Source organism: Neophocaena asiaeorientalis, unplaced genomic scaffold (assembly GCF_003031525.2).
Source record: "Neophocaena asiaeorientalis asiaeorientalis breed wild unplaced genomic scaffold, Neophocaena_asiaeorientalis_V1.1 scaffold313, whole genome shotgun sequence".
Classification (NCBI taxonomy): Eukaryota; Metazoa; Chordata; class Mammalia; order Artiodactyla; family Phocoenidae; genus Neophocaena; species Neophocaena asiaeorientalis.
The window spans coordinates 181,655-202,818 of NW_020175412.1; the positions used below are offsets into that span (position 1 = coordinate 181,655).

General features: G+C 42.9%; 1 protein-coding gene across 2 annotated transcripts in view; it reads right to left on the reverse strand.

Annotated features, from left to right (window-relative positions):
* ALAS2 (5'-aminolevulinate synthase 2) overlaps window positions 1-21,164 on the reverse strand; it is a 23,975-nt gene that overhangs the window by 1,456 nt on the left and 1,355 nt on the right. The window contains exons 2-10 of one of the 2 annotated variants that reach the window (XM_024767187.1): window positions 17,081-17,276; window positions 16,316-16,438; window positions 15,350-15,460; window positions 12,747-12,969; window positions 12,010-12,194; window positions 8,992-9,171; window positions 6,363-6,527; window positions 5,520-5,788; window positions 2,949-3,111 (exon numbers count right to left, since the gene is read on the reverse strand). In XM_024767187.1, coding sequence (XP_024622955.1) covers window positions 2,949-3,111; window positions 5,520-5,788; window positions 6,363-6,527; window positions 8,992-9,171; window positions 12,010-12,194; window positions 12,747-12,969; window positions 15,350-15,460; window positions 16,316-16,438; window positions 17,081-17,246 — 1,585 coding nt within the window. In that variant the 5' untranslated portion in view covers window positions 17,247-17,276. Of the gene's footprint in view, window positions 1-2,948; window positions 3,112-5,519; window positions 5,789-6,362; window positions 6,528-8,991; window positions 9,172-12,009; window positions 12,195-12,746; window positions 12,970-15,349; window positions 15,461-16,315; window positions 16,439-17,080; window positions 17,299-21,164 lie in introns of those variants that run through there. The other variant, XM_024767186.1, reaches the window with a different exon arrangement.

The following is a 21,164-nucleotide window of genomic DNA, read 5'->3' on the forward strand; positions in this document are numbered from 1 at the left end:
CACACTCATCTTTTTACTGTTCTTCAAATACAGAAGGAATACTGCTGTGTTAGGGTCTTCCTTGTCTTAGGCTGTTCTCTCTGCCTGGGATGCCCTTCTCTTAGATTTCTGCCCAGCTAACTCCTTCACCTCCTTCATATCTTTGCTCAAGTGTCACTTTGGTTGTCTCTACCCATAACACTCCATTTAATGCTACAACCCTCCTCCAAGCTAGCCCATGTATCCCCCCAACCAGCACGTTTTTTCTGCTCTATTTTTTCCATAGTGCTTAGAACTACCATGCTATTTAATTTGCACTTACTTTTTTTTTTTTTTTTTTTTTTTGCGGTATGCGGGCCTCTCACTGTTGTGGCCTCTCCCGTTGTGGAGCACAGGCTCCGGACGCGCAGGCTCAGTGGCCATGGCTCACGGGCCCAGCCGCTCCGCGGCATGTGGGATCTTCCCAGACCGGGGCACGAACCCATGTCCCCTGCATTGGCAGGCGGACTCTCAACCACTGCGCCACCAGGGAAGCCCTGCACTTACTTTTTAAAGTGTTTTTTGACTATCTCCTTCCACTAGAATGTAAGTTCCAGAAGGATAGGGAATTTGTGTCTGTTTTGTTTACTACTGGATCCCCAGCACCTAGAACAGTGTCTAGCACACAGTAGGTACTCAATAAATATGTGTCGAAAGAATGAATGAAAGGATGCCTGATTAAGGCTAGAAGATGAAAAGAAGTAAGCCAGAGTAAGGGGTGAGGGAGGGCATTCCAATCAGAAGGGAGCATCATTAGCAAAATCCCAGAGGTAAGAGGCTAGAGCAAAATGAGGGAACTATAAATCATTCAGTGTAGCTGGAGAAATAAAATGAATGTGGGCAAGAAGTGAGGGCATAGAGTTCACCATGTTGAAGGCACTGAATGCCATGCCAAGGAGCTTTGCCTGTTCTCCAGGCCAGTTGTCTCCAATTTGGGGGCTTATACATCCTATTAGTACAAAAGTTGTAGTATGTACCTCCAATGTATTTATTTTTTATATACTATATACGTATATCATTGTCACGCTATATATTAGAGATCAATATCAGTCACGCTTAATTTCCTATTTTTTAATATAAAAAGTAAACATAAAATTCTAATAAATCCCCTTACCCTATGGATCATCTTGCATACCTCACCTTGGAGACCACTGCTCTAGTCTAGACAATAGGGAAAAATGAAGAGGTTTAGGCAAGAGAGCTATATGGTCAGATTTTTAGAAAAATCCCTCTAGTGGTCAATATGGATAAGGGATTAGAAGGAAGCAAGAGAGAAGCAGGAAAATTAGGAAGAAATCACATTGACATGGCTTAAAGAAGTGGCAGTGGAGAAAAGACATTAGAGAGCGATTGTAGAGAACATTTGCAAGATTTTGTGATGGGTTGGCTATGACATTGAAGGACTGACTGGTGGAGTCATGGTGGATGCCTCATATTTCTTTCCTGCAAAAGCCCAGCATAAATGGACACTCAGAGAACTGAGAGTACTGAGAGGTCTATAATTGAAGCCTGGAGCAAGTGAGAGGACTGAGCAAAAGGTCCAGAAGTCTAGATCATTAGTTCACAGAGGTAGTATACAGGTCTAGTGGTATGAGCATGGATGTAGAAACAGACTCTGCAGTTCAAATCTAATAGCTGTGTGACTTTGGACCAGTTATTATATATTTTTATGCCTCAATTTCTACATGTATAAAATGGAAATACTAATAATACCATCTGTACCCCATGAGGATTAGATGAGTTAATACATGTAAAGTGTTTAGAACAGTTCTTGGCACGTGGTAAGTACTTAATAAATGTTGGCTAGCATTATTTGATGTTTTTAAATGAATGAATGAATGGCACCTACCTGTCTTTTCTTCCCGGGACTCTCATTCTGCCTATGCTCCAGACAAACAGAATGACTGTTGCCCATGCCTGCCCTCTGTTTTCCTATCTCTAGGTCCATGCTCATGGAATTCCCTTATTCTGGAATGTCCTTACACCATACCACATGTACTTCAAGGTGCAGCAGGACTTCCTTACCAATAAAGCCTCTTTAATTTCACCCTTCCTATACCCTCTCTAGCCATAAATGAGCACTCTCCTTCCAGTTCCCAGAGTACTGGAACTCCTCACACTGGACCAGTACGATCCATGTTTATGTCTGTCTCCTTTGCTATACCATCAACTGCCTATGTGTCTTTCACCCAACAGACCTAGAAAGAGAACCTGCTCTATGCCAGGCCCTGCACCCAACAGGAATCCAGTAAACTTTAGGTGAATTGACTAAACTGGCATCTTTCAGAGTGCCGAATCCTAACCACTAGACCACCAGGGAGCATCTAAACTGGCATCCTTCAGGATAAAACCCAAGCTATTCAGCTCTACAAGCCTCTAAATCTTGTGTTGTCTTTGTAGGTTCATAGATAAACACTGCCCTCCACCCCTCCATTCTTACTACCCTACATTCCAGTAACACCTGCTTATTCTTGATAAGTCCCAGGCTACTTCTCACCCTCCTCCTTGCCTTTCTTCATGCTCTTCCTTCTGCTAGGAATACCCCTACTACACCCTCTTTCTTCTCTTGGCCCAATACCACACAGCTTTGTAAGACTCAGCTCAGGTGTCATCTCCACTAGGAAGCCTGTCTAGAATCCCACAGGTTGGGTCAGGCCCCTCCTCTCTGCTCCCACAACTCCCCCATACATTGTTGAACTTTGATCAGCCCTTGAAGTCATTGTTTGGGTCTGCTATGATCTCCTCAACCAAACTGAAGCCTTATGAGTATAAGGACTTTCTCATTAATTTATGACCCTAGTATAGGGTCTGGCACATAATAGATGTTCCAGGAATATATTTTTAAACTGAATGGCATCCATTCTCAACTTCTTCACATACTGGGGCTGAAGGGAAGGAGAGTACTGTAGGCACCCACGTTGAGGACTTACCCACAAAGTCTTCCATCATCTGAGGGCTGTGGTGGGGGGAGGGTGCCAAGCGCAGCAGCTCCTCACCCCGGGGGACAGTTGGGTAGTTGATGGCTTGCACATAGATGCCATGCTTGGAGAGCAGGAGGTCACAGATCCTGCTGTTCAGTGCTGCATCACCCACCTGGGCTCAGGAGAAAAGGCTGTCAGTATCTGCTACCCTGGGACCACTATCACTAGCTCCATTAAGTAGGTGGAGGGAACCAGATCAAGGAACACCACTGAATTTGGGGACATATTTTTTCATAAGAGGCTTAGTCAGTGGCAGGTCTAGAATTTCTATCAAGGAGTTGCTCAGAGGCAGCAAGCAAATTTGAGATACATGTACCTCAATGTTCATAGCAGCACATACACACACACAGTGGAATATTACTCAGCCATAAAAAGAGTGAAATATTGCCATTTGTGGCAACATATATGGACCTGGAGAATATTATACTAAATGAAGTAAGACAGAGAAAGACAAATATTATATGATATCACTTATATGTGGAGACTAAAAGATAATACAAATGAATCTATAAAGAAAACAGACTCACAGAAAACAAACTTATGGATGCCTAAGGGGAAAGGGAGGAGCGGAGGGATAAATTAGGAGTATGGGATTAACAGATACAAACTACTATACATAAAATACATAAGCAACAAGGATTTACTACATAACACAGGGAACTATAGTCACAGGGAACTATTAAATATATAACACAGGGAACTATTACTATCTTGTAATAACCTATAATGGAAAATAATCTAAAAATATATATATATATAACTGAATCACTTTGCTGTACACCTGAAACTAACACAATATTGTAAGTCAACTATACTGCAATTAAAAAAAAATGAAAGGAGGTGGAGGTGGCACTAGGGACCTTGTCTTGAAGTTGTTGGCAGAGCAAGCATACTTAGCTAGTATGTTAATTTGGGGTGCTTCTGGGTAAGAAGATAAACCCCTCCAAGCCACCTCTGGGGTGCTGTCACTGGGTTAATTAAAGAAACATATTTACAAAAGCAGTCTTTCAAGGGAACATTGGGTTGGCCCAAGAACAGTGACCATTCTCATCAATAAAGGTCACAAAAAATTGTCCTTACCATACCCCAGCTTACTGACACACACAAATAGATGTCATTTAAGAATTTAAGAAAGAATTAGCAGTTCATTTTTTTAACATCTTTATTGGAGTATAATTGCTTTGCACTGGTGTGTTAGTTTCTGCCGTATAACAAAGTGAATCCGCTACACATATACATACATACATGTATACATACATATACATACGTCGCCATATCTCCTCCCTCTTGCATCTCCCTCCCACCCTCCCTATCCCACCCCTCTAGGTGAACACAAAGCACTGAGCTGATCTCCCTGTGCTATGTGGCTGCTTCCCACTAGCTATTTTATATTTGGTAACGTATATATGTCTATACTACTCTCACTTCATCCCAGCTTACCCTACCCCCTCCCTATGTCCTCAAGTGCATTCTCAAAGTCTGCATCTTTATTCCTGTCCTGCCCCTAGGTTCAGAACCTTTTTTTTTTTTTACATTCCATATATATGTGTTAGCATACGGTATTTGTTTTTCTCTTTCTGACTTCACTCTGTATGACAGTCTCTAGGTCCATCAAAAGAGTCATGTACCACAATGTTCATTGCAACTGTATTTACAATAGCCAGGACATGGAAGCAACCTAAGTGTACATCGACAGATGAATGGATAAAGAAAGTGTGGCACATACATACAATAGCGGTTCTTTTTTTTTTCGGTGTGTGGGCCTCTTACTGCTGTGGCCTCTCCTGCTGCGGAGCACAGGCTCCAGACGCGCAGGCTCAATGGCGTGGCTTATGGGCCCAGCCGCTCTGTGCCACGTGGGATCCTCCCGGACCGGGGCACGAGCCTGCATCCCCTGCATCGTCAGGCGGACTCTCAACGACTGCGCCACCAGGGAAGCCCCAGAGGTTCATTTTTAAAGGCAGTAAACACAAACATAGTTGGGAATCCAAAGTAGCAACTAGCCCCATGGATTTTGATTTTCTATTTTCTGACTTCAGTTCTCCATTAAGAAATACATTTCACACCATGACCGTACTATACACACATACACATAAATGTGCATATACGCAACTGAAACAAATTTCTCATAAAACGATACCCTTACTATGTGTGATGTGCTCCAACATTTCCTATTCTATTTCTTCTATTTTTTAATGCTAATCATAACCCACTAAGCTGACTTTGTGTCCCATTAATGGTTTTGACCCACAGTTTGAAAAAACTGAGGGTCAGGACAGTCTAATAAGCATGGGATAATAGCTAATGCAAAATAAGCATGAGATAATGCAAACAAAAAAAAAGGACTGGCTAATCCAGAATGACTGATAATTTTTCAAAAAGGGCAGCAACAAAACTGGCAATAAGGAGGATGATTAACAAGAAAGCAGAGTTGACAGGAACAGGTGTCGGTTTGCTGGGTGTGGGAAGGCTCCCAGAAGAGATAGGTAGAGAAGGAAATGGGCAGTGTGGGGCTCTCACCCGAATGGGGATGATGTGGCTGGGGCATGGGATGACAGGAAGGCCTCTGTCCATTAGTAGCTGACGCATGTGCTTGACATTGCGCTGGTGGGCCCGTCTCAGGGCTTGGCCCTCCTCTCCCTTGAGCAGTCGCACGGATTCCAGAGCCCCAGAGAGCACCATGGGAGGCAGAGAAGTGGTGAAGATGAAGCCAGCAGCATAGGAGCGCACCATGTCCACCAAGTCACGGGTGCTGGCGATATAGCCACCCACACAGCCAAAGGCCTTGCCTGGAGACAAGGAGGAGAATGAGGAGGATATGCACAGACCCCATTATCAGTCCTCCAAGGAACAGGGTCATGCACCAGGTAACACAAGGCGGTATACCAAAAGCTGGAGCTCCAGACTCCCTTCACAGGCCTCTGTTCATCTCCCCTGTCCATGACAAGGCAGACAGAGCTGATAATTCTGCTGCTTTGAGATAGGGCTTTCAAGGGCTGCCATATGCAATGACTAGATATGCAGGAGCTGGGTGGGACCATCAACTGGTTAGGCCCAAAAGTGGAGCTAAAATGAAGGTTGGGGCTGGGGTGGGGGAGGAGTTTAGAACCACAACTCTCCACTCACTGAGTTGAACTTGGCTATTTGGCCTGGCTCAGGGGTCTTCTCAGAAAACCCTCCCAGACTTTCTCAGCAACTCTGCAGTGGGGTGGGAGTGGGATGAGAGAATCCACGAGTTCCATAGCCTGGGGCTGTAAATTCTACCCGAATAGCTCCTGCAGTTGTGGGGAGGAGGAAGAAAAGGGTCTTCTAGGGGCTTCCTTTCTGGATTGTATATAAGGGCAACCCAAGGGACTCACTCACCAAGAGTTCCAGAGATGATGTCAATCTTGTGCATAATTCCATCACGCTCCCCAATCCCAGCACCCCGGGACCCATACAGTCCTACAGCATGAACCTCATCCACGAAGGTCAGAGCCCCATACTGGTGGGCCACATCACACAACTCCTCAAGGGGACAGATGGCACCTGAGCAAAGCCAACAAATAGAGGTAGATCATAACCCTTCCCCAGCTCCATCTCCAGCACGGAATTTGTGACCCATAACTACTTTAGGTTGGGAAAGGAGGTGGGTGTGCACTGTCAGTTGGGGCTATGCCAAATCTCTTTATATGTGTTGACTAATTTCACCCCACTCCCACCCAAGCTGTGTGTGTGTGTGTGTGTGTTTTCTCCAACCTGTGATTAAGACTTGCCTCTTTCTATTTTTACTTCATTCTGATAATATCTGTCATCTTGTTTATGCTATTTGCCAGCCTCTCTCTGCTTCTTTTTTTTTTCTGTACAAGTCTGTGTATTTCCATCTAGGATTGGCACTAGCCTATATGATGCCTTTGTTTAAATAAATTGAAAAAAATAAACTTTTGCTCCAGGTTAATGTAGTCCTGATTTTAGATCCTGCTCACTCCCTCAGCCAAGTACTGTTGGCAGCCCTGTCAATATTATTATTCTTCACTGGTCCTCCCTATTTCTGTCTTTCTGGCTTTTTGTCACTATCTCTCTTTTTGTGGCTATTTCCATCTTTGTTTCTCTATTTTTCTATCTCTGCCTCTGTTTTTCTCTCTCTTCTCCACTTCCTCCCTCTGTCTCTTTGTCAGTGTCTCTCTCACTCCCTCCCTCACGTTCCTCTCTCACTTCTCTCTTTCTTACTGTTTGTGTCCCTTTTTTATCTACCTTTCTGACTTCAGACTTTTTTTCTCTATATCTTTGTCTCTTTCTGAGTTTCTTTGTGCCTCTGTGTCTTTTCTGTGTCTCTGTGGGAATATATTTCTCTCTCATCTCTGTCAATGTTTTTACCTGAGGGCCCCCACCCATAGACTCAGTCTCAATATACTGAATGAAAGTGAATTAGAAGTAATCTGTATGTTCCTGTACATTTTCCATGCAGATTTACCATTTTTCCCTGTTATTCTAGACATCTTCTATGCTGATAGTCATTTTTAAGGTCTTCAAATGGCTGTGACTCTCATGTATAGACTTTGTGGCCACTCTACATATACAAGAACCCACACTTCTGCCATTCCCCATCGCTGGAAACTAGTGGTACAGGGAGTTGGAATACAGAAGAAACTTCTTCTGGTGGGAACAGGGACTCCAGGCCTGGATAAAAGTATATGAGCTGGGACAACAGGAGGGGAGAAAACCACAGGAGTTGGAGCCCAAGACAAAGAGGACAGTGTGATGGCTCAAGCATCATTTCAGTGGGAGGAATTCAGCCCTATGGTTGACAATTTAGGCAGGGTTTCCACCAAAAGAATCAGGAACCATTCATTTGCAAGTGTAAGGAAGTAGAATGGTTCCAACATGGCTTTCACTACAGAAATAATGAATTAGAGGGAATTCCCTAGTGGTACAGTGATTAGGACTGTGCTGTCACTGCTGAGGGCCCAGGTTTGATCCCTGGTCGGGGAGCTAAGATCCCACAAGCCATGCAGTGTGGCCAAAAAAAAAAAAAAAAATGAATTAGAGTAGTCTCAGTGGTAGAAATATAATCATTGTTAGTTGTAGAACTGTGAAAGAGGGCATGACAATAAGTTCATTATATCAATTAACTTACTTAAATTCTCGCAGCTACTCTATTATTATCATCTCCATTTTTAAAGGTAAGGCAACTGAGACACAGAGCAATTAAGAAACTTGCCCAAGCTAGTAAGTTGTCATACTGGGACTTGAACATGGATAGTTTGGTTCAACAGCCTGTGCATCACCATTGCTTGATGTGATGGCACTTACATTGGCTAAATCAGAGAATACAGTGGACTCTCCTTTGTTTCACTTGGAAAAGTGACAAGTTGAAATGAAGTGAGGACCTCTTCCTTTTAATAAATCCAGAAAGTTATGCCTAAAACACATGACGTCTGCTTAAAAGGGACAACAATGGAATGATTTGAGCATCGTTTCAGTTGGGAAAAGAAAAGAGGTAGGATGATATTGGACCCTGAAAAATCTCCCAGGCAATGGTTTGTGAAATTTTCTGTTGCAGAAACCAGACACTGGGATGATTGATTTGCACTTCTAATGGAGGGAGTGTCATGTGAAGGAATTGGAATCGTACATCCTAGGGTGCAGCTACTCACTTTGGCACCAATTTACTGAGCCAACCAAGACAAATTGCATACTGTCTCTGCACTTTAGTTTCTTAACATTTGAGATCAGTGTAATAGCTGCCTCCATCCTTTGGCAGTTACTGGTTGTGTGACCTAGGGCAAGTCACTTCACTTGTTTATGTCTCAATCTCCTCATATAAATAAACAGAAATAATGATAGCATCTACCTCATAGAATCGTTGTGAAGATTAAGTGAATTAATACATGTAAAATACTAATAATTTTGCTTGGCACATAATAAGCACTATAAATGTTAGCTGTTATCATTATCATCATAGTTTTTGTGAGACCAATTTTAGTAAACATACACTCACACATATACATACCATCCATGGAGTGAACAGTCTCAAAGGCCACAATTTTGGGTGTCTCAGGGTTAGACTTCTTTAGAAGTTTCTTCAGGTGGTCAGGGTCATTGTGCCTGAAGACAAATTTCGCTGCTCCACTATTGCGGATACCTTGGATCATTGAAGCATGGTTGCCTGCATCTGAGTAAATCTCGCACCCTGAAGAACCAGATGCATAATGCTTAAGCTTCAGTCCCAGTATTCACACTTCAACCTCAGGATTGACCTGACAGGGGCAGAGAGCCAACCCTTTCCTCCCTTTAAAGACTCTGCTCTGCTTCTCCATCCTCTGGAAGCCTTTGTAGCACCTCTTCCTCTCTTGGAAGAACTCCTCTGCCCTGAAATTCTGACTCCTACACTCTTCCTTCCAGGCATTTCTAACTCTGGTCTGGCCTTTGACTATCTTGAGGTGGAGGAAATTTGAATTTCCCAAGAAGCTCCAGAGTTTTCTGAGGACAGGACCTAGGTTCCTTCTCCTAGACACCAAGATTAAGCCTTAGAAAGGAGTTTATCCCAGGGAATATTTGCTGATTTGGACTGATGCTAGATTCTTCCTGATCTAGATGAAATCCCACCTCTTCCAGGTAGCATCCTTCTGCTTATAGTTACAGGGTAGACACTCATCAGACTTTCACAATTTGAATCATAAGCTCATGACAAGTCAGAGCTGGAAGGGCCATTGGTGACCATGGAATCTAATCCCTTTACTGTACAAGTGAGGAAGCTAAGGTCCAGAGAGGGGAAGACCTTTCTCTAGGACCTGAGGAATTCAGGGCTTTTTACTGGACAATGCTGGGAGAACAGGTAGAGATGGGAAATTGGTGGATGGAGTTGATCCCTGGGCCCCCAAAACTGCACTGACATCAAGGAACTGTGGCCTGTCATTAGAGTAAAGGATCACTTCTACCTGTGGAAATCAGGCATGACTTCCTGGAGGACCTGCTGTGAAAGATAAGTAGACTGGGAATTTCTAGGGAGCAGGAGCCACATCTTTTTATCTTTCTGTCTCTGGTACCCAGGTTAAGTCTAAGTGTACTTTAGATGTTAAGCAAACCTTTCCTGAATGAATGAATGGATAAAAAACAAATTACTGATTTTCAAGTGAGTGAATGAATATATGAATTAATATATTACTGAATGAAAGAGTGAGAGGAGGGGTGTCAAAAGATGAGCCTGAATTGATAGGTAGAGGCCAGATTATTGAGGGCTTTAGAAGGCATTATAAAGAGTTTGGATTTGGTCCTAAGGGCAGTGGGTATCTATTAAAGGGTTTGGGGCAGGGGAGTAACAAAGATAGGTTTGCATTTTTAAAATGTGATCTGATTGTTGTGAAGAATATATTGTAGGAGGGCAAAGGCGAAATCAAGAAAATGATGTTGGTCTAGGTGAGGATGGTGGCAGAGGAAATGGAAAGAAGTTGAATTCTAATGGCTGAAGAGGGGGTTCACTGAAAACATTCCCAAAGATGTTGGCTTTAGCTGGGGTTATGTGTGATCTCGGAAAAAGTTTCTGAGAAGCAGTGGAGGTGTTTACAGTGTGCTGAAAAATAGACAGGAAGTGAGGAAGTGGATAACAAGTGTGGAGACTTCTCTCAAGCAGTTTGGCTATTATAGGGAGGAGAGAGAAGGGCAGTAGCTAGAGAGTGATGAGGGCAAGTGGTTTTTTTTTTGAGATGCAAAATACTTCAACATTTTTAAAGAGAGGGAGAGGCTAAAGATACAGGAGGGAGAGAGAGAACTCATAGATCAAGGTTCCTGAAGAGGTAGAGGACACAGAGCACCAATGTAAGAATTAGTCAACAAGAAAAAGGGCACCTCTTCTACTGTGACAGGAGAGAAGGAGAGAGGAGAGGACATAGGGGAATGCTCGTGAGTTTATAAGTAGTTTGAGGCAAGAAGTTGAGGACATTACTGCGTGGGGTCTTCTATTTTCCGTGTGGTGGTAGGTGGAGTCATTTGCTGTGGTTGAAGGTCAGGTGGAGGTGTAAGAAGGCTGAAGAGATCGGGGTTTGGCAAAGTTACCTTGGAGACTTGGAGAGCTGACTATGAAAACAGGATTGCCAGGCAGCATAGAGGACCTGGTAGACATTGGGGATCATGAATTTTTAGTGGCTCCCATCTGAGCAATTATATAAGACCAGGATTGACATAAAGAAGGTGGAGAGGGCTTCCCTGGTGGCACAGTGGTTGAGAGTCCGCCTGCTGATGCAGGGGACACAGGTTCATGCCCCGGTCCGGGAGGATCCCACATGCCGCGGAGCGGCTGGGCCCGTGAGCCATGGCCGCTGAGCTTGCGCGTCCGGAGCCTGTGCTCCGCAACGGGAGAGGCCACAGCAGTGAGAGGCCCGCGTACCGCAAAAAAAAAAAAAAAAAAAAAGAAGGTGGAGAGTTATATTCATCCAGAGTTGGGCTGATGGAAGGATGACAGGCATATGAGTTGAAGACATTATTGGCTAGAGAATGGGGGAGTAGGAAGATGATGGGATTCAGATGGGATCTAGTGTATAAGTGAAGGGATTGGCTTTAGGCAGAAGGAGAGATGCGCTTTCAATTTGTAAAAGGAAAGAATGAAAGAAGGGTACATGAACAGTCAGATGAATTTGTGGATTTGGTGGCTATAAGTTGAAGGAGCTCCTGTCTGGTGGCTTCTGTTTTCTTTGTGTTGTAAGATGTGAGGTTATTTGCTAAGAGTGAAGGAGGAGGTAGCTACAGGTTTTAGAAGGGGGAAGAAAGTTTGAAAAAGTTGATGTAAGGACATAAAAGGACTGTTTATAAGTTTAAGAGTGCAGTTGAGTTGGGAAATGATAAATTTATGATGTTACCCTTCTGTGAGGTTGGGATATAGTCATCCAGTGTTGAGGAGATGCAAGGTGGGTAATAAGGAAGGGCAATGGGAGCAAGTGAACTCAGAAGACAGGGAAGGAGTGATGGAGGCACTAAACCTGGATGCTGTAGTGCAGGATACCACCCCTGAACAAAGCTCAGGCACCAGGCTTACCTGGCAAGATCTTGGCCAAGGTGAAGAGAGTAGAGTCATTGGCCACAAAGCAGGAAGAGAATAGCAGGGCTGAGTCCTTCTGGTGCAGCTCAGCCAGCTCTTGTTCCAGCTCAACATGAAACCTGCTGGTACCTGAGATGTTGCGGGTGCCACCAGCTCCAGCTCCGTGACGCTGCAGGGTCTCTCTGGCCAGGAGAAAACAGAGGGGGGACAAGAAGAAGAAATTCTTGTCAGATTCTGAGGAACTGGGTAGGTTTCTCTTCCTTGAAGGGGGTCAGTATTGATTTAGTGACTCTATGAGCTGTGTCCTATATGACCAAGTAGAGGGCAGGCTGGGAACAATGGGGAGAAATGGACCTTCCTTCTCAGGCTGAAAGCACTCAGGGATGGAGGGAGAAGCCATGTTGAGCTTGATTAGCTTGGAAGACCTTCTAGAGGAGTTAGCACATCATCTCTGGCAATACTCATTCTGCAGCCAGAGTAAGAACTCATAGAGAGTGGGCCTTGCTTGGTTTCTCATCCTTTCCTTTGTAGCACTGGACACCAAAGAGTTTGGAAAACATAGCTTTTGACTTAGTTCATGTCTGAGAATTAGATTTGCTGGAAGACCTTGGACAAAAGGGGTGTTGGGTGGAAACAAGGTTTCCACTGTCAGCTCTGCCTTTTCCTTCCATGCGTGGCTTTGGCTCTTCTCTGGATGTCTCCCCATAGCTCATGGCTCAGACCCTACTACTCACTGTGTGGCTTGCAAGACCCGAGGGTGCCGGCTCATGCCCAGGTAGTCATTACTGCACCAGACAGACACATCCTTTGAAGCCACAGATGCCTCAAAGAAGTGTTCGGCAAAGGGGTATGCATCAGCCCAGCGGTTCACAGTTTTGAAAACACGGTAGGTGTGGTCCTGTTTCTTCTCCATGATCTTGTTCCTAAAAAACTGGTCATAACCAAAGACATGGTTTCCTGCAGGAGTAGAAATGGGGATGAGAAGGATTCATTTTAAATTACTTCCTGGCTAGTCTATATTTTATTCATGCTGTTCATTTGGTGTTCTCCAATTCTCTTTCCATTTATTCATTTATTTGATCAGTCATTAACTTACTGGGTCACATTAACTCTCTACTATTTCATTCAAGCATCCCTTTGCTTACTCACTGACTCATTCACTTAGTAATTTATTTATACATTCACTCAGGCTTCCTACCCTTGGCATGGCCTCATCTCTTTTCCCAAGGTTAGTATGGCACCCTCCTTACTAGAATCACTACTTCTAGTTTCAGTGGAAGAATGTTGATGGGTCTAGTTTCTAGTCATAACTCTGCCACTTCCTAGTTGTGTAATCTTGAGCAAGTCATGAATCCTCTTAGTTTTAATTTCCTCATCTGTAGAATGGGATTAATAGTATCTTCCCTGCAGAATTGTGACCATCTGATGACAAACAGAATGTAATATACCCAAACTAGTGTCTGGCACATAGTAGTAGTATTATGATTATTGTAATATAGTAGTAGTAGTAATAATAATAATAATAATTTTAAATAATATTATTATAGCCAACATTTAATAAGTGCCTATTACATGTAATACCCTCTCTTAGGAACTTACAGATATTATTTCATTTATTCCTCATAACAACCCTATGTGGTAAGTTCTATTAGTATCTCCATTTTACAAGTGCGGAAACAGAGGCTTATGGAGGTTAGGTAACTTGACCAAGGTCATACAGCACATAAGTGGCCTACAAATAAGTGACCTAGAGTCTACTTCTTTAACCATTACCACTACAAAATGGAGCAACCCTACTTTTAGGATAAATTGAAATAATGTATGCCAGTGGGCTTGTTGAACTCCAGAACTCTATCCATGAGACAGAAATCATGATTGTTGCAGATGGCAACTTATATGGTAGGGGTGTAAATTGGAAACATCTTTGCTGTGGGGATGTTTGGAAATATGTACCAAGCGTTTTTAAAATGCACATGCTGACATAACTAGGGGAATATTTGCAGCATGTTTAACAGAAAAATTGATATCCAGAATTTATTTTTTAGAAACTCTGAACAATTATTATGGAAAATTTTAACCCAATAGAAAAGTGGGCAAATAATATAAACAGACAATTCAATAAATGTAGAAAAAGATGCTTAATCGGGGAAAATCAAAAGGCAAAAACAAATTTTCACTCATCAAATTGATAAAGATTTTAAAATGTGGTAATACTAAGTGCTGGAGAGCGTGTGAGAATATGGATTCTCTTTGATAACTGGTACACCACTTTGGAGGGCTAATTGGCAATATTTATTAATATTGAAAATGTACACACCCTTACGTCCTGAGAATCGTCACCTCTTAGTGTCTATTCTAGAGGAACACTTACCTATATACATAAGGTACATTCAAGGATGTTTGTTGCACCTCTGTTTGTAATAGGAAAAATTGGAAGCAACCCAATAGAGGAATAACTAAATACTCTATAGTACAGCCACACTAAGTCTAAAATAATACTATATATTATCTTTGGATACATTTATATGTATGTAAAACCAACATACAATGTAGAGTGGAAGAATACACACAAAAAGTTGGAAACAATTACCTGAAATATAGGTGCTTGGTTAACTAAATGATGTTGCATTCATGCTACAGAACACATTTCAACCATTAATAATTATTATGCAGCTCTATGTTTAGGGACATGGAATAATGCCCCTAACATATTGTTAAGTGAACAAAGCGTAATAACAAACTCAAGGTGGAATAAGATTACATTTCTAATAACAACATGTGTGTGGAGGGAAGTGTAGTTGTGTATGTGTGTGTGTGTGTGTGTGTGTGTGTGTTTAGTCATAGGAAAATATCTGGAAAAAGTATGACAAAAAGCTAATGGTGGATGGTGGAACTCTGAGTGCTTTAAATTTCCCTCTTTATATTCTTTTTATATCGGGAAAATAAAACATTCTATTATGAAAAATGAATATAAACACATATAAGAGAGGGGAAAAAGGCTCTCTGCAAAGGATGAGAGTTTTTGAGGGAAACATGGAGAAGAAATAATAGGAATACACCTAATATTTAATGAAGCTTCATAACAAGTTAGAAGCACTTCCATAAGTGTAATTTTATTTCCTTCTCATAATAACTTGTTGAGTTATTAAAATCTCACTGGAGGGGAGTGACTTACTTTCTAAAGCATGCAGATACAGCAAGTGCCAGCATTAAAATTTAAACTCAGATTCCCTTTGGCTCTAAAGTGCTTTCTTGCCATTGCCTCTACTGTGTCAGAAGCCCTTTCAGCATTCCTTCCATATTCCTACCCCTTTTACTTCCTCCTCAGCAAACTCACCAGCCATGTTGTTCTGAATCAGGTGTGTGACCTTCTCTGAATCCTTCTCTGGCTCCTGGGGACTGAAGAATGGCTTCCTCAGGCTGGTTGAGGCCAGGGAGATGGGCAGGTCTGAGAAGGAGTATGGGATTCATTGGCCATGAAAAAAAGAGGGGGGGGGGAAAGAAAGCATGTGCTATCTTCTTTAAATGCAATACAACATATAAATATTCAAGTTTAGGAAAGAGGGAAGCCTTGTACAGAGAGAAGAAATATTCCGAAAAGTGAGCCCCTTCTCATCTCCCCAAGTGGAGACTTATATGTCAGGAAGCCATCCATAGGCTGAATTACACTTCTCTTCACTAGGACTTTCCCTTGGGTGAGATAACTGGAGCAGCAATGCTGAGTCTTGCACTTGGAAGGTAGATGCAGGACAGTGTACCTTACTCTTCTTTTCTGAAAGTCATTAAAATTCAATTTTGAAATTTTTACTCTTAATTATATCCCAAAAGGGTCTATGAAAGATGTTGACTGTATGGCCAACTCTCAAGTGTGGCCAACTCTCAAGTGTGGCCTTCAGTAGTCTGCACCAATTGAGTTCACCTGGGCTCCATACCCTTCTAAAGAATGTACCTGCTTCCAAAACTCACTCTTTTATGCAAATCCAGATTGTCATAGAGTGGTATTGCTTAAATGTGGGAGCCCAGCCTGTTGGAATCCATTTAGCCACTTGGGAGAGGGGAGGCAGAACTCTAGAGGGCTCATTTTAGACTAATAGCTAAAAGTTACAGAAGCATGTATGTGTATTGGGGAGGGTGCATTTCAGTGCACAGTCTATGCTATTGAGTAACATGGTTCCCCTGGAAAAGACTGGACTTCCATCATGAAATGTATACTAGCTGCCCTGAGCTGCCTAGCTCAGGACTGTAATAAAGTGAAATCAAGCATTAGGTGTAGAGGTTACATGAGGTGGAACTTAACTCCAACCTGTCTTGAAAGTCTTCACATCCTCCTGGACTTCTGGGGCTGCCTTCTGCACAATTTTACTCTTCCCATCCTGGAGTTCCAACAGCATGAAGGGACAGTGGCTCTTGGCCCAAGATGGAGAATCTACGTAAAGTTAAGAGAGTAAGTGGCAGTGAGCTTCTAGCTGTAAGTTTAACAGTGGTCACTGAGAAGTACTATATCTCAAAGCTCTATCTCAGGCTATGGTAGAGACACAGAGATGGATGTATCTGGTCCCTAGGGGAGTTCCTGAGTTGTTGGGAATGGCACATACTGAAGACACATTATGAGCAGTGCTGGGATTGGAGGGAGGACATGGGCTAGAAGAGGAAAGGGACATGACCCAGAATTGGATTTGGACAGGCTGGAAGTCTAGGTAGGCTTCATAGAGGAGATGATGCCCAAGTTAAATGTTGCATGAGAAGTATGAGATACTCTAGTAAAGATAATGGGAGAGAGTCATTTGACAGGTGCAAAGACACAGAAACTTAAGAAAACAGAGTTCATCCAGACAACTTTAGTTTCAGCATGACTGGAGTATATAGAATGTGAGGGGAATGAGAGTGAAACTCCTTTTAGAGATACTGCCAGAAGTCAGAGATCAGTGAACTCTTAGGCAAGCTCATTCTTCCTTGATACTTTTCACATGAACCCTTCCAATTATTAGGTAATGATGACCAATATGACTTGGAATCTTATCTCTAGGATCCAAACATTCTCCCCCATTTGCCAGCAGTGACTTCTTACCCGCTCCAGCCTTGGTTGCCTTAAGGTGGATTTGAGAACAGGTTGTTCCTTGGGTGGCCAGGATGGGACAGCGTCCAATACCAATCAGGAACTGGTGAGTCTTAATCATCTTGCCCAGGATGGCTGTGGGGCTCCGGATAAGCACTGGGCAACGCTGTAGCAACATGGCTGCTGCCACCCTCTTGAGCCCGAAGTTCTGCATAAGATGTGGAAGAGATGAGATTCCACCATGAAGACCTGGCTGAAAGCCAAGGGTCATTCTTGTGTTTGATCCTTTGCCTTTAGCTTCTCACCCAATGCTTGCCTCCCTCCCCAGAGATGCCTTTATTGTCATTTCAGGGTAAGAACTTTCCAAATATTAAAATGTACTAATAGGGCATCAGAGAGGAAGAAACAGGAAACTGATCATTAGACAAAAGAGGTGAAGAAAAGAGTTCCCACTGGAGGTCAGAAAGCCTGAATTCTGATTCAGACTCTGCCACTGACCTGCTCTGTGATGGTAAGGATCATTGAAGTCTGATTGTGTGTGGCAGGATGAGAGTTGACAACCCACCAACCCTTTGATCAACACTTAAGGCTAAGACTCTTTCTAAGAATATTGGCCTCAGCCAAATGAAGATTCAACCTGCTAATGCAGACAGATGCCATTGACAAGGGCTCATGAGGCTTCACTCAGAGTGTTTCCTTAGCAGACCCAGTCAGAGAGACAAGGAGCTTGAGGCCATAGGTACCAGCTTAAGTAGATTCAGGAAATAGGACAAAAGGGCACCATGTGCCACGAGACAGATATATTACTGTCTTTGGATTTTCTCCTGGAGTTTTGAAAATCAGATAGAGATGTAGGTGAAAGCAAGACCCAAGGAATCTGGGAAACAAGTCTATAGGTGAATGAAAGAGGCAGTGACTAAGACAGAGGAGAGAATCGGGGTGGGGAGAATATAAGAAAAAATACACATAGTAGGCATTCAATAAATATTTGTTGAATTTGGGAGTAAATTAATGAATGAGCAGGGACTCAAATGGAGGAAAGAGAATAGAGGAAGGGTCATAAAGAAAGAAAAATTAGGAAAGATAAAAGGAGGAAAGTAAGAGAACAAAGGTGCAATGGTAGTAGTGGAGTTACAACAGAAATAGTGGGAGAGAGATCGAAGCAAGAGGAAAGGGGACAGGTAGAGATAAGAACAGGGAGAAGAGGACTGATCCAGAAAAGCAGAGGACAAGAGGATTATGGGAAATATAGAAGGTAGGGAAAGAGACTGAGATAAGAGAAAGAGAGAAGATGAGAGAAAAGAGAGAGAGAGAGAAAGAGCAGAGGTAGAGTTAGAGACAGATAGACAGAGGGACAAAAAAGGGATATGAGGCGAAATCAAGGAGCATGGCTGAATATACAAAGACTCAGAAAACTGAAAGCAGGAGAGGAGAGAATCCAGCAGAGGCAGAGAGTCAGTCAGGCACAAAGGTAAAGGAGAAATTCTGTCAGAGATTGTGTGGGTGGGGGTGAACAACAAAGAAGAGCTAAGGAAAGAGGATCTTGGCCCTCCCTACTGAGGGAGATTAGAGTGAGACTGAGTTAGAGCTAAGATCAAAGGATAGAGACAGAGAGATGGCTAAGGTGGGTTGGGGGTTGGGATGAGGGAGGGCTGAGACATATAAAGACAAACAGAGCTAGAGATAGCAAGAGGGAGAAATAGATTAAAAGAAAAAGGATAAACTAGAGATCCAGCATCAGAGGGTGAGACAAGATATGGGACAGGATAATGGGAGAGAGATGGAGGAATGTGGTAAGACTAAGGCCCTCCCTCCACCAGGAGAGCTACTTAGTAGAACCTAACAGCACCTCTAGTATTTAAGGCTTTATGTTGTGAGGGAAAAGTGAACAGGAGGAGCTCGTGGCCATGTCGTCATATGACAACCTCCTTCACCTCTTACAGAGCAATACCCCCTCCCTTCTAGATCTCATAGAGCAAACACCCTCCTCCTAACTCACAAAGCAGCCTCTTCCCCTTGTTCCATCCCAGAGCATCCTCCTCCAACTCTCACAGGCTGTCATAAGAGCATACATTGGTATGTGCGGTAGGGTGTGTGGGTCCTGAAATTGGGAAAGGCCAAGGGGTGTTGAAAGGACTAATGAAACTCATGTTAAGACTTTAGGAAAGTGCCTAAAAGAAAATCTTAGCTTTTCTTATTTCAATTCCAGCTCCCCAACTCCTTGTTGGACGTTCTTGGAAAGTCACTTCTCCTCTTTGGGTCTCAGCTTTCATCTGCTGTCAAATGTAAGGTATTTATGTCTACCTCATATGGTAGGTAATGAATTGGATTTGATGCCTACCTTATATCTGGAGATATGAGTTTCCCTTCTCCTGCCTTCCTGCAAAGGCTAAAGTGCTTGGAACTGAGCCTGCAGACCACAGATAAGGCTCCCAGAGTTTATCACGTTTAGGGTCTGACCACTCCCGAAGCTGAGACCAGGGTGTGGAAGAGAAGAGGAGTTCCTTTCTAGAATCATGTCTGTGCATCTGGCTGGGGCTGACCCTAGCTATTGGTGGTGAGGGGGGCGGATGACCCAGGGAGAGGAGGCAAAGCAGATGGCCAGGTTCCAGGCTCCTGCAAATTCCTTTCCCCAACATTAACAACAATAATGACAACATTGGGGTATGTAATGTGAAGAAAAACCCCCAAGATTGGAAGCAAAGTCCAGTCCTGCCTTTGGATGATGGTGAATCCCACCCCCAGGTATAAAAACAGAAGTTCAGTACACACATCATCTCTAAGGGGCTTTCAGCCATGATATTCTCAGGGACCTGGGAAAATATAGGCTACTTCTTGGAATTTGTTGAATTATCAAGTTCTTTCAAGCTTCAGTTCCAGTTTCTCTGTTCTGGCACTCCTTTCCTGGAATTTGCCCTGCCTCACTCTGCCTGCCAATCTTGGGCTCTGTTTCCATTCTATCTTACTACCTATCATGAGACTGGAGTGAGTAAAATTGAATCAAAGGAGTATTTTAGGCAATTTAGGGTATTAAGAGCACAGCCTCTGGAGCCAGACTACTTGCATTTGAATCCTGGCTCTACCACTCACTAGATCTGGGACATTAGAAAAGTCATGTCTCTGCTCTATGTCTTATATCTTTAAAATGTAGATAATAACAAGGACAATCTACTTCACAGGGATGTTGTGAAGATCCAGTAAGATAATCTATATAAAGTATATAGAAGAGTGCCTATCCTAGAGTAAATGCTGAAAAAGTGTTATCTGTTCTTTTTTATATTCTACATTTTCTATGTAGGGAAAGTGAAGGTATAGTCAAGAGAAGTAACATCATGAATACACCAGACCAGGTCTGGAAACTTGATTCTTGTCTCAATCCTGATTCTTGTCCTGATTCTGTTACAACTTATTATATGAACTTGGGCTCTGTATTTTCCCTCTCTGGGCCTCAGTTTCTCCAAAAACATTGGACTAGATAGCTCCATAGATTCCATCTGGTTCTAACAGTCAAACACTCACAGAGTTCTCACTGTGCCATACCCCTTTGTAAATGCTTCACATACATTGACTTATTTAATCTTCATGACAACCCTGTGAGTTATATACTAATATCAACTTTATTTCAAAGATGAGGAAACTGAGGGCCCAAAAGATTAAGTAACCTGTTCAGGTCACAGAGCTACTAAGTAGGAGAACCAGGATTTGAACCTAGTCAATCTGGTTCCAGAGCCTACTAACTTAACCACTATGGATCTATGATTCTAATATTACTACACATTATCCTGACTGAGAGCCTGACTCCAGGCATAAATCCACTCTCCTACACTAACAGGTCCCTTTCTGGGACACTTGATTTTGAGTTGTAACCAATGCCTTTACCACAGGAACAGATTTCTAACTGAAGCGGAATTTCAGGCACTGGTGAACATTCATTCATTCATACATTCATTCATTCCATTATTTAACAACTTATGCACCAATCTTTGCCAGGGTCTTCTTAAAACAATGCTTTTACCCAAGGAGGTAACTGTGAAATTTTGGGCCAAGTGATAGAGCATTACTAGAAGATTTTCCCTACACCTTAAAATCCTCTCTC